General features: G+C 35.3%; 1 protein-coding gene across 1 annotated transcript in view; it reads right to left on the minus strand.

Annotated features, from left to right (window-relative positions):
* Nucleotides 1-14398, minus strand: part of LOC150094192 (exportin-4-like) — a 541216-nt gene that overhangs the window by 364284 nt on the left and 162534 nt on the right. Inside the window, exon 5 of the mRNA XM_090412419.1 lies at nucleotides 8497-8613. Within this exon, the coding sequence (XP_090268545.1) occupies nucleotides 8497-8613 (117 nt within the window). The remainder of the gene's footprint in view (nucleotides 1-8496; nucleotides 8614-14398) is intronic.

Here is a 14398-nt window from a genome sequence, read left to right on the forward strand (position 1 = left end):
AGAAATCGTACTGATGCTTCATTGTTTCGATGGCGCGATACAAATTTTCGTCCAACAGTTCACCAATTCAATAATGATAATGCAGGTATTTCAGCAATTATAGATGATGGTTCAACTGTTTTTGATTTTTTCAAACTATTTTTCCCCCTTCATATAATGCAACATATTGCTGACGAAACTAATAAATATTATGTATTTTTGACTCAGAAACTACCACCAGCACCCCAATCTCGTTTGCAAAAATGGAAAAATACTACCCCCGAAGAATTATATATATTTTTGAAATCATAATGCTTATGGCTAGGGTAAAAAAAACTAACAATAGCAAAATATTGGTCCAAGGATCCCCTCATAGCTACTCCACAGTTCACAGACTACATGTCCAGGGACAGATTCCTTTTACTTTTACATTTCAATGATAATGAAACTCAGGTTCCGGGACAAAGACTACACAAACTACAACCAATTATCGATCATCTGAGAAAAACCTACAGTGAAGTATTTACCCCTTTTCAAAATATATGTATTGACGAGAGCGTAGTACTGTTCAAGGGCTGCCTCCAGTTCAAACAGTACATTCCTTCGAAAAAACAGATTCGGGTGTTAGATCCTGAATGAAGGAATCTTGCAAAGAAATCATTCATTCAGAGTCTAACATACTAAACTTACTAATAAAGAGAAATACCTGCACATCAGCTGAAATCAAAAGTGAAACTTCTTCACTTTATGTATAAATTTACAATTTTTTATCTTATATTCCATGTACTTTAATCTTTTCACTACTAGAATTAAATTAGAGAATGTCTCAAGGGAAGAATTTTGTTAATATTAATTTTAAGCCTCACTTAAGCTGTATAGATTAACTGTGAGTCACCAGATAGTTATAAATTATAATTCTTGGAAGGCATAAAACTACACGTGTACAGCATAATGCTGGCGGCAGTAGCATAAGTGGAACGCATATTGACATGAATTCTGGGAATAGAAGAGCATAACAGCGTCGGAAAAAAGCAAGGGATGAACCCAAGGGGTGAAAAGATATGGGCCGTATGCAAAGGGGACTCAGAAAAAAAAGAGGGCGCTCTATCGAAGAATATAAGGGAACGAGTGCCGTATCGAGAGGTGGCTTGTCGTATCATTTCCTGTTTGGTGGCTCGGAAGTTAGCGGGAGTTCACGTAAAGGGGAGGAGGGGAAGAAGCGTCTGTGCTAAGATAAGATGTCGGACAGCAGGCTTTCTTGAAAATGGAGAAGGATTCTACGCAGAGCTGAAGGTAAAATTTCCAGTCCTAGCAGAATCAAGCCATCGCTGAAAAGTCCCATCAAAATGTTCTAAAATGCAGAGATTGAGTCCGTTTTCGGCAGAAATAATGAAGATAGCATAACCCCTACATTGCCGTATGGACAGCCAATAGACAAGAAGTAACCAGACATACACGTGGTGCTGAAAGACGCGGAAAAAGTTCGGTAAGGTGAAATTACTCTATTTTTGTGTATAAAATTCATTAGAAGAGAGAAGATTGTTTGTGATTGTAAAAATTAAGAGCAGTACTCTAAAGAACTTTGTGGAGAGTCTCTAAATAGAAAGTTAACCTCCTTTCTAATTAGAGACTGTAATGAGTAAGAAGAATTGTTTAGAAGAGATCTTTAGTATTGTATGTGATAGGATTAATTTAATTAGCTTAGAATTGTGGATTTTAGTAACTGAGTAGCATTAGAATATTTGTTTATATTATTTTATGAATAGCATTACAGAAAGGAATTTAGCTTAACTTCATATCATTTGCTATCTATCCCAATATGCAGTTACTGTGTTTCTCATGCTTTATGACCTTTGATTTAATTTAGAATATGTTAACCTCTTAACTCGAGTTTCATTTAGTACTGAGTCATAATTAAGTGTATGAATTTTTTGTGTATTCTGTTTAGATATTCCAATAAACATGTCATATTTACCTGAGTCATGCCTGATTACGATTCCAAACTACCACTTATAAAAATAGAACCTATTTTGGCGGGAAGGAATTAGACAGCGTATATAATTATAGATTTAGGTCACGACTGCAATAATCTGAATCTATACGGCAGTGTTAAAGTAAGATATTGTGTAACAAAGCCTCAGAATCTAGTATTGTCTCCCTGAGCAATGATCCTTTTCTGCTATAGGATACTGGCTGGCATAGCAAAATATAAATTCACCAGTATCCGAAGAGGAAATAATCCTAGAAGTAAGCATATTAGGCTCGATATCTGATGAAGTAAAATAGCGATAGAAAGATAGAATAGGAAGAGATAAATCAGAAAATATAGAGAAAGTAACGACATAACAATAGAGCAGCCGGTAGGACTTTAATTGGATAAGGTTTTAAAGGAGAAAGGATTTAATCAAGTAACAAATAAAACAAGTATACATCACATATAAAATATATAAATAACAATATATAACACGGGATCAACGTTTTTGTGTTGTGTGACTGTGAGACTGGATATGTGTTAGATTTTGTAGTGTACACAGGGGCAACTACAGACATTATTCCAGAACTGAATTTGGGATTTCTGGGGCCATGGTGCAAACTCCAGTGGCAAAGTATTTGCAGAAAGGGCACACATTGTGGTTAGACAATTGGTATTCTGGCCCTCTTCTGTACGACTGGCTACATAAAAATGGTACCAATGCATGTGGGACTGTTAGGAAAAACAGGAACGGATTGCTGAAACTGAACAAAAAATTAGACAAAGGACAGGTAGAATCCAGACACACAGATAATATGATGGTGGTAAAATGGATTGATAAACGAGAAGTTTGTATGTTGACCACATTCCACACAGACTCTATGAAACAATCAGGGAAAGTTGACAGGACAACAAACACACCAATAATGAAACCTGAATGTGTCATGGATCATAATAGGAATATGGGAACAGTGGACAGGACAGACATGATGGTCAGTTCTCTTGAATGTGTGCGAAAGGCCTTCAAATGGTATAGAAAATTCTTTTTTCATCTCTTGGATCTCACTGTTCTCAATTCATGTATTTGTATAATGTACATACTGGTGAAAATATCACACATGCTAATTTTCAATTGACGCTCATCAGAGAATTCCACATGCCAAGACCAACCACTACATCTGGACGACCATTACAGGGTGATGAACCCCTCATACTGAGGGAAAGACATTTCCTAATACCTGTGCCACCCACACCCAAGAAAGGAAATCCCACTAGGCATTGTCATGTGTGTTCAAATACCACATTGGGGCAAAGAAAAAGAAAAGAGAGCCAGTACATGTGTGCCAAATGTGGTATAGCCTTATGTATACACCCCTGCTTTCAAAATTACCACACACTACTAAAGTGTTGAAGTATTTTTGGGGAGGTGTTTCTCACTTGAAGTTGTGTGTGACATTATTTGACATGGAATAAACAAATAAATTTCAAGATAAATTTTGGACACCCCTAACTTGAAAATAAAATTCAGTTTTGTTCAGTGACTTCAATTTATACAAGAAAACAGTGCAAAAATGTGTAATACATTATAGTAAATATTCATATTATTATATACATTAGTGACCTCTGTTGGATGACCCTGCATAAAATGTGTTGCGTGTGGTATTTTTTAATATTTAAAAATGAGAATTTTTGAAAGTTTGGATCATCTAAATCATGAATGGTGAGTTTTTACAACATTTATGTTCATTTTTTCATGATCTTATATAATTATAAAATATTTTATAATTGTGAAAATAACTCAGCAAGGAGGGTCATACTGGTTATTTAGTATCTCAGCAGTTAAACCAATTATATATCTCATATCTCTAGCATGCTCATTAAAGTGCTGGAGATGACCTGTTTCCAAAGGTGGGAAGTGGCACCTTAATTCTCAGCACAGGGCAAATGACTTCATTACAGACAGGTCTTGATTTAGCAGTTTGCTTGTGTTTTATAAAAGAGCAACTGCAGAGTTATACAGGGGAAATGGATATAGTCTTGTCATATTCTGCCAAGGCATATGACTAGGTTTCACATTGGAGGTTATTATACAAACTCAAAGAGATAGGTATGTGAAATAGGTTATTATATGTAGAGGAAATTGGCTACATGACAGTTACCAGAGGGAGAGAGAGAGATGTATGGAGAGTATACTTGGGCCACTCTTTGTTTAACTTGTACATTCATGATATTGGGTTTGTCTGGGTATTAATATAAATTAAAATGCTATTAATGATGTGAAGTTAGAAAGCATGGTAAGAGACATTTCTGATACAGAATTCCTCGCTGGCTGACTAGAACAAATTAGTCTGTGGGCAAATGACAATTAATATTGGTTCAATGTTAATAAGTGCAAATGCAAGGTGCATTTTGAACTGAAAGCAGGTAGTTATGATATTAATGGTAATTTGCTACAAATGGAACAATGAAGATAAAAGATTAATTCTGAAGTTAATGAAAGCGGGATAACTGCAAAGTGAAAGACAACAATTTGTACAATCATAAGAGAAATCCTACAAGTCATAAATAGGATTACACTTGACTAATGTGTTCATATATGGTTCACCTAGAGTCAGGGGAGATGAGGAGACAAATGAAAAGATCAAGCATATGGAACTATGCGCATGAAGACAGAATGAAGGAATGTACTCTTAAAAGTTTGGGAAATAAATAAATAAAAGAGAAAAGATATGATAGGAAATTAAGTGTTGGTAAAGGAGATCTTAGGGTACAGACAAAAGTGAGATTTTACAGCATATAGCAGGTGTATGGAAGGGGGGAAGACGACTTGAGATTGTTCCTAGTGACAGGAAGTGTACGAGGTTTAGTTTCTTTTTATGGTATGTGGGGGGAGAGAGAGAGAGAGAGAGAGAGAGAGAGAGTGTGTGTGTGTGTGTGTGTGTGTGTGTGTGTCACAGGCAGCCAAGTAGGTGAAGTATTTATATAGTGTATGACCTGGAAGAGGCCTTGCTTTCCTTCGATGAGTCCTTGACTCCCTGGAGAAGCCAACATAATAAAGGATTTTATTCATGTACATATCTAGTGTTACAAGTGTCAGGTAGACTAATTAAAAAGAAAGAAGATACCTATGCCTGAAAATTTGTAACGAGTTTTCGGATCACCATTTGCTATAATTAATAAAAATCTAATACAAATAACTTAACAAGATAACCACAGTAATCAACTTTAATGAAATAAAGGTACAAATATTTTGTACTGAAATTAATGGTACATCATCAGTGTAGAAGAAACAGTTAAAAGGAATGGAATACAAAGTACAGAACAGTTGGTGGATTAACAATTAAAAATTGTTGCTGTGTGCTAGAAATTAATATAAAATATTATTAAATAATTCTTAAAAACTATTTCTTTGATGGTTACGTAAGATAAGAATCTCCCAAACTTTTGGTAGAGAGAGAGAGAGAGAGAGACAATCGTTTTGATTCAAATTTGGCCGATGCAAAAGGGCTTCGCAACTTTCTTTGAAAAGTCGTTCGTATTTAAACTTGCATCTATGGAGAAGACAAGCTTTATCCTACTGGATATTGTGTTTAGTGTCAATACTATGTTGTGCCAGACCAGACTTTTGAGGTTCCATGTATTTGATATAATACTGATGTTCTTTCATTCTTTTTTCCCCAGAACAGCCTGTTTGTCCAAAGTATGATAAATTACATCCGCACGGTATATGGTAAATACTAATGATAGAGGTGCCACTTTGTCTTTCGTAGATACAAATCACAATGGGTCTTACTGGATAACTTTCTTTATGAATTTTTGGAAGGACATATAAACGAGGAGTTCTTTCAAAATAGTGTGCAACTTGTCCACAGTATTTGGATCCCAACTGACAACTTCATCAAGCAACTTATTTAATTGTTTAATTTGCGAGTTTGTAGGGTTATGATTGATTTCTTGATAGGTGGAGGTATCTTGCAAAAGGCAGTCTACTTTTCTCTCATAGTCAGCCTTATCCATTACCACTACAGCTTTTCCTTAGTCAGCTTTTGAAATAGATATTTCACTATTTTTTCTTAATGAGGTTAGTGCATGGGTTTCAGTACTCGATAAATGAACTGGAGGTAATTTGCTTTTAAAAAGTGAGGCAGAACTTCAAACCATAGTTTATTAGCATCTTCGCTAGAAAGTTACGAAAGATTGCATTCGATCTGTTGGGATATCAATGCAGGATGGAAAAATATGAATCTTCATATCGTAAGCAAAAAGAAAAAATTACCTGTGACAACACTCCTACGAATAAATGGATTGTGAATATTTCTGGATGCCCGTTATCTGACGCTGAAACTAGTGCATTAGCTAAAGGCCTTGATTTTGCTGTAGTAACTAAATGCATCCTGTATCTCAATTTTTTTGCATAACATCGAATGCAATCCATCAGGAGTTTCTAGCAAAGATGCTAATAAACAACGATTTGAAGTTGCTGCCTCATTTTCTAAAAGCAAATTACCTCTAGTTAATTTATTGAGTGCTGAAACCCATGCGCTAACCTCATTAAGAAAAAATAGTGAAATATCTATTTCAAAAGCTGATAAAGGAGAAGCTGTAGTGGTAATGGATAAGGCTGACTATGAGAGAAAAGTAGACTGCCTTTTGCAAGATACCTCCACCTATCAAGAAATCAATCATAACCCTACAAACTCGTAAATTAAACAATTAAATAAGTTGCTTGATGAAGTTGTCAGTTGGGATCAAAATACTGGGGACAAGTTGTGCACTCAATTTGGAAGAACTCCTTGTTTATATGGCTTCCCAAAAATTCATAAAGAAGGTTATCCAGTAAGACCCATTGTGAATGATATTGACTCTCCCACTTATCGATTCGCTAAATTTTTGTCATGTTCATTAAATGCCCGTACTGGACAATCCAGATCTTTCATCAAAAATTCAATACATTTTCTTGAACAAATCAAGGATGTTCAAATAAAAGAGTCTTGACTTGTTAGTCAGTTTTGATATTGTTTCCCTCTTTACCAATATTCCATTAGCTGACACTGTCAACTTACTATATGATGATTACCCTCCAGATATTGCAAAGATTTTTGAATTTGTTATACATTCAGGTTATTTCAGATGGAAAAACAAGATCTATAAGCAAGTTGAAGGTGCCATGGGTAGCCTTCTGTACCTTTGACAACTATATTTTGAACCATCTGGAAGACACCTGGTTCTCATCCATTCATCCTCAGCCCTCTCTTTGGTTTCGTTATGTAGATGATGTCTTTGCTATTTGGCCGCATGCTGAAGAGGAACTTACTACATTCCTACAACAAATCAATGGCCATCACCCAAGCATTCAGTTCACCATGAAAAAAACAAAAGGCTGGTAGTTTACCATTCTTGGACATCCTTCTTAAACGCACAGCCTCTGGTACTTTATCAACCAGTGTATATCGAAAACCTACCTTTACGGGCAGATACATTCATCAAAAGTCTGCTCATCACACCTCTCAAAAAATTGGTGTAATCAAGTCTTTAATTAATAGAGCGCATAAAGTTTGCTCCCTTCCCTCAAGCTTACAACAAGAACTTTTCACTAATAAAAAGTTAATAGAATTTAATGGTTACAATCCTAATCAAATCCAACAGATAATTGACTCCTATGTTCCAACACCTCAGGATTCTTTAGACTGCAAGGTTCCAATCCCTTATATTTCTAGCATCTCAGAACCAATTGGCAGAATTTTGAAGTATCATCTCAGTCCCACATATTTTCCTATCAACAAAATTTCTCACTCTTTGTCATCTACAAAAGACAAACTGGAACCTCTATCATTAGCTGGCGTTTACCAGATACCGTGTGAATGTAATTTCACATACTTTGGACAAATAGGCTGTTTCGTGGAAAAAAGAATGAAGAAACATCAGTATTATATCAAATACATGGAACCTCAAAAGTCTGGGCTGGCCTAACATAGTACTGACACTAAACACAATATCCAGTGGGATAAAGCTTGTCTTCTCCATAGATGCAAGTTTAAATACGAATGCCTTTTCAAAGAAAGTTGCGAAGCCCTTTTGCATTGGCCAAATTTGAATCGAAATGATTGTCTCTCTCTACCAAAAGTTTGGGAGATTCTTATCTTACGTAACCATCAAAGAAATAGTTTTTAAGAATTATTTAATAATATTTTATATTAATTTCTAGCACACAGCAACAATTTTTAATTGTTAATCCACCGACTGTTCTGTACTTTGTATTTCATTCCTTTTAACTGTTTGTTCTACACTGATGATGTACTGTTAATTTCAGTATGAAATATTTGTACCTTTATTTCATTAAAGTTAATTACTGTGGTTATCGTGTTAAGTTATTATTTATAGTTATGCCACGAGGACCTTTAAAGATTAAAAATTTAATACTTTAAATATGCAATTAAGTGAGTTTCGACAATCAGAAAAAATCGAATTTATTCAACTATCAGAAGCAATATTTTTTTAAGATGAGCATTTTTAGCCTATCTGAATGAATTTTAAATAAGCAATACCTCAAAATTTCGTTTAGCTGAAAGATGAGCTTCCCATGTAAGCCCAACATCACTTGCTCTTGTTGTGCTGGAATATTCATTCAGCAGTGCAGTTAAAACAGAACATCCTATAGTTTGCTAAAAATAAATAAAAATGTATAAAGTATGCATTTTTAAGTATACATATAAAGTAAAAGTATATAAACTCAGTTAATAATATATCCTTCTTTCAATAACCATGCAAAAGCAAACAGAAATTTGCACTGCAAACAAATTTTACATGTTTATTCTCGTATTACCTACTAGCCTTAACATCACAACAGTTGTCTGGGTATCACACTATAGATGAATATCATGACTCCCACATCCCAAAGGAGAAGCATTTTGTTTTTTTATAGCAGAATCATGCATATCTGAAGGCCAATCAACTTGGTCTGGGGCTGATGCTTTCCCAATTCAAGGTAAAAGGGCTTATCAAGTGAAACAGCAACTTCTAAAGCAGGCCATCATTTGAATGTTAATTGAACAACTTCAATCAAATTGAAAGTTATGCTTTCATTTAAAGGTCTCATAATACGTGAAAGAAAACGGAATGCCTTATATTACAGAAGAGAAGTTTGTGTCATTCATTAATTGTACTGTATATATTCAGTAGCTCACTGTTAATTCATTAGACTAAGGCTGTATAAGAACTAAAAGAGATAACTTTCATTTCAATAGTGCACATTATCAGATGCTCTTCTACTTATTAATCTATAATTAAAAGGCATAATTTTGTCATTTTTAATGCAAATTCACTCACAACTAATTATGAGTCTAGTCTACATTAAAACTGTAGGTGGGCTAAGGGTTATATAATCTGGAAACTCTGCACTACAGTCTATCTAATACCTAAAAACCATGAATAAGGATAATAATACCTAAAAACCATGAATCCATGCATAAGGATTCACATCCTTACATGCATGCATGTAAGGATGTGAATCCTCCACATTTTGGTTGGCATTGGGTCAACCAAGCCAATGGAGTGAATAACAAATATAAACAACTACCTATTAAGTATCCACCTTTGTGCACATTGATAATCATGCTAAAAAATAAAAAAAAATTTAATTTAAATATTTTTGAATTTTACCCAGAAATCTTAATATTCTATAAGCAAAAGTATAATGAGCAGAAATCTTAATGTACTATGAGCAAAATGTATGATATTACAATTTCTAATAATATAACATAGAAATGGTGATATCTTATGTAAAACGTGTATTAAGTGTAATAAATGTGTAATAAAATGTGTGCTTAATGGAATGAAAACACCACAAAGAAAAACTTCAACAGAGGTTTTATTATTATTATTATCTCGGGCAACTCCAAGGAATCGACAGACTCATCAAGGGAGGCTCTAACATCATGTCAAGAGCAACTATTCGACATTCACATAGTATCTATCATACCTTGCCTTGAACTCATTCACGGTCATAGCACACCCACAACAGACTCTGGCAGCTTATTCCACTCATTCACCACTCTCCAAGTAAAAAACCTAGTTCTAACCATTCTCTTGCTCAGCTTCCTTTATGGCCCCTAGTCCTCCCATCACCAATCCTATTCTCAAAAATATCTTCTGGATTAATCCTATAGAAATCCTTCAGTAATTTGAATGTCTCAATCATATCACCCCCTTTTCCGCCTATCAACCAATTTTTGCAACCCACAAATCTTCAACCTGTTCTCACAAGGTTTATTCCACAGACCTGCTATCATCTTGGTCACTCATCTCTGGATCCTCTCCACCTCCTCCCCATCAAGAAGAAACCCTGGTGTCCATATCTGGGCACAGTAGTCTAGATGGGGTCTTATCAAAGCTCGATATAGCGGAACAATAACTTGTTTGTCTCTGCATGTTAAAGTATGTTTCAGCAACCAAGTGATTTGATGAGCTGTTTTGGCCACTTTTGCAATGTGCCCCCTAAACTTCAACTCCCTATCCACCAACACTCCCAAATCCCTGGCCTCATCAATCTCCTGGAGTACGATTCCACCAATGTGATATACTGCTGCTAATCTTTTCACTCCAAAATACATAACCTTACACTTTGCCACATTAAATTGACATCCATTTTCCCTAGCCAAGTCCCCCAAACTATCCTGCAAAATTTTGACATCCTGTGCACTCACAATTGCTCTACCCAACTTTGCATCATCAGCAAACAAGTGAACACTTCCTCTCATATCCTTTCCTATATCGTTAATGAACAAATTGAAAAGTAGTGATCCAAGAACAGAACCCTGCGGCACACCACTAGTCACAAGCCGTCTTTTGGGCTCCACTCCTGAATAAACCACTCTCTGGTATCTGTCCATCAACCAACCTCCTATCCATCTCACCAACCCTATATCCATCCCCATTTGTTTCAGTTTACTGATTAGAGTAACATGTGGTATCCTGTCAAAAGCCTTGGCAAGGTCCAGTAGAATCACTGTAAACCAATTACCCTTATCCAGTTCAGTCGTCACTGTGTTATAAAACGTGAGCAAGTTACTGAGGCATGATCTACCCTTCACAAAACCATGTTGTCCCCCATACAGTATCCCATTTTCATCTATCCAGTCTTGTATTCTTCTCTTGACTAATTTTCTCCAAGACCTTGACAACGATTCCTGATATGCTAATCGGTCGGTAATTTACAACAGCAGTCTTGGAACCTCCTTTATGCAGTGGAACTATTTTCCCCTCTTTCCACCCCCTCGGGACTAACCCAGACCCGAGACTCAAATTAAACAAAATGGTCAAGGGCACTGACAATTCTTTAGCCGCTTCATGTACAACACGAGCTGGTATACCATCCAATCCCACATATGTATTGACATTGAGGTTTTGCAATAGACTACTCACCTCCACTTCATTCACCACAATTCCTGTATAATCTATTGGTTCATTCATTTCTGCAATGTCACCACCTGGAAGATATATTCTTGCAAAGTGCTCGCTCAGTAACTATATCAGCTGATTCAGTTACCTCCCTACCATCGGCATTTTTTAAAATCATTCTGCCATATACATTTTTTCTTTTACTAGCAACATATCGAAAAAACTGTTTAGGATTCTCTTTAGCCTGCATGGCCAATATTCTTTCATAATCCTTTTTTGCTTTTCTTACTACATTCGTTACCCTTCTGGCCTGCACTTTATACCATTCATGTGCCTGCAGGTCACCTTTCTCCTTATATTCCTTTCATAGTTGTTTCTTTTTTTGCACATCAAGCTTAATGGTGTTATTCATCCATTTAACCCCTACTTGATTTATTATTTCCAATAATAATAATTTCGTCTCTGTCACAGAGATATCTTCTGTGATACAGTATAAAAATTATAATAATACATAAAAAAACATGCAATAAGTGGAAGATTTTAGACTAGAAACATGAAGTCCTAAGAGGGACAACTTCTATGGGTGTTAGATCAGTATCAGATCAAACACTTCTATGAGTATGTCAGGAGTAGTGGGGAACAGGGGGGGGGGGTAAGTCCGATTAAGTTGTCAGAATAGGGATACTGATGAATAAAGAAGTTATATCTAAACTAACCATGATATCAGTACTTTTTAAAACTAAATTTTTGATTAAAGATTTGAAGTTGGTGTAATTCTTTTTATGAGATGAAGTATGGCAGAAAGGAGGGATAAAGATTTAGCTAACTGTTTCACCAGTTTAAAGGAGGGGGAAGTCAGCAGCATCAACTATAAGACAGAGAGGGTTGTTGGGTTTATGAATTTCAGGTAGACTATATCCTATAAACTACAAACTATATTCCAATAAACTATAGTGCCAGCCAGGCTGGCCGAGTGGTTGGCATATCCGCTCTCCAGCCAAAAGGCTGCGGGTTCGAATCCCGCCGTGGGCATGGATGTTTGTAATTGTCTGTGAAAATAGTAGTTGTGGTGGTCGGCAGTAGATGGCGTTGGTGTAGTTGCAGTCAGTTGGTGGATTGAGTGGTGGAAATGGAGACATGTAGAGTAGATGCCCTCCCTCAATGAGTCCTTGGAGTCCCTGGAGGTTTCAAATAATAATAATAATAATAATAATATATCCATTAGGAAGGGGGTAACTAAAAGGTGAGTTTGTAAACTAATTCAGGAAGCCAAAACATGACATTTTTAAGAGATCTTTTTAATGATTTTTCCTGAGGAAAAAAACAATGAATACTATGCATATAATCAAATGTAAAAAAATTGTTTTACTGCGGCAAATACATACTTGACAGACTTCTTCTGGAATCAGCAGCAGATTTAAAATAAACAACCAAATCTAAATAAATATGGCTATGTTAAACTATGTTAAAGCACGAGTAGAGGACAAAAACTGATTGATTTCTGTAACAAGCATATTCTCATCATAACTAACACTCATTTTGAGACAGCAAGATACACATGAGAAAGTCCAAATGGAAGATACAAAAATCATTTAGACTATATCATGGTCAGTAAACGTTACTTCAATGGAACATGGAACTCAACGGTGATGCCAAGTGCTGACTGTGGATTTGATCAGAGACTGGTCTTAATGAAGATGAATATTTGCCTGAAAACAATAAAAATTAAAAGAAAACAACTCCTAAAATGGGATCTGCAGAAAATCCAATAGTAAAATCAAAATTTAAAGAAAATGTTTCAGAACTGTTGTTTGCACAGTTGAAAAAGGAAAATGAACCCTCTTAGTGGAATAAACTACAAGCAGTTATCATAACATCCGCTAAAAACCACATCAATAAACATGAAGAAAGAAAAAAACATGGATAACACATGAAGTAATTGACCTTATCAATGAAAGAAAAACATGGAAAAGAGGAGCAAATGAAGAAGAAAGATTAAGATATAAAACATTGGATAAATGAATCATACAGTTATACAGGAGATTGAAAGAATACTGGATAAATAGGCAGTGCACTAAGATAGAAGAATTATAAAATAAGAGCAAAGCTGGAGAAGCATTCCTGAAAGTGAAAGAACTTCATGGAAAAGCAAAAAGTACACAGTCTCATAACATCAAGGACAAAGATGGGAACAATCATTAATAAGGAAAACATAAATAGAAAATGGGTAGAGTACTTATCAGATCTCTGTGTTGATGATAATGGTAACATGATAGATGATTCACGACACCTCCAGTTATATGTTGCAACAGATACCACTACTGACAAGAAAGAAGATACAACACATAATTAAGAATCTCCCTAATAATAAATCCCCTGAGTGCGATAATATATCGGCTGAATTGCTGAAAGCTTTGATGGGCTATAATAACAACTATTTAGTGGAATCCATTCAGGACATCTATAAAACAATCGAATTACCTGAAGTTTTTACATCTATCTGCATACCAATTCCAAAGAAAAATAATGCAAAAAATTGCAAGGATTGCAGAACTATGAGTCTAATATCCCATGCATCTAAAATTAAAATTATTTTAACCATTGTGTTAGATCCTAAATGAAGGAATCTTGGATAGAAATCATTCATTTAGGGTCTAACATATAAAAATGCCAAACAAAGAGAAATACCTGCACATCTGTTGTAATTAAAAGTGAAACTTCCTCACTTTATGTAAAAATTTGTATATTTTATTTAAGCACCTTATATTTAAGCTATTGTGATTAATTTAAGATTTCATTTTGTATGTCTTTAAAAGGAGGGATAATGTGAATTAAATTTAAGCCTTACAAAAGCTATATAAAATCTATTGTGAGTCATCATAAATCTGTTAAGTATTAATTCCTGGAAGGCCTAAAGCTACACGCGTACAGCGTAACGCTGGCGAGTATAGCTTACTCAAAAAATCACATAACCATGTATTCCATGAATCCAAGTGTATCAGCATCATAGAAACTAAGGATAAGCCAAAGGGTGAAATTAGTAAGGTTCAT

Source organism: Typopeltis vanoorti, chromosome 22 (assembly GCF_054136105.1).
Source record: "Typopeltis vanoorti isolate ZY-2024b chromosome 22, IOZ_Tvanoo_1.0, whole genome shotgun sequence".
NCBI lineage: Eukaryota > Metazoa > Arthropoda > Arachnida > Uropygi > Thelyphonidae > Typopeltis > Typopeltis vanoorti.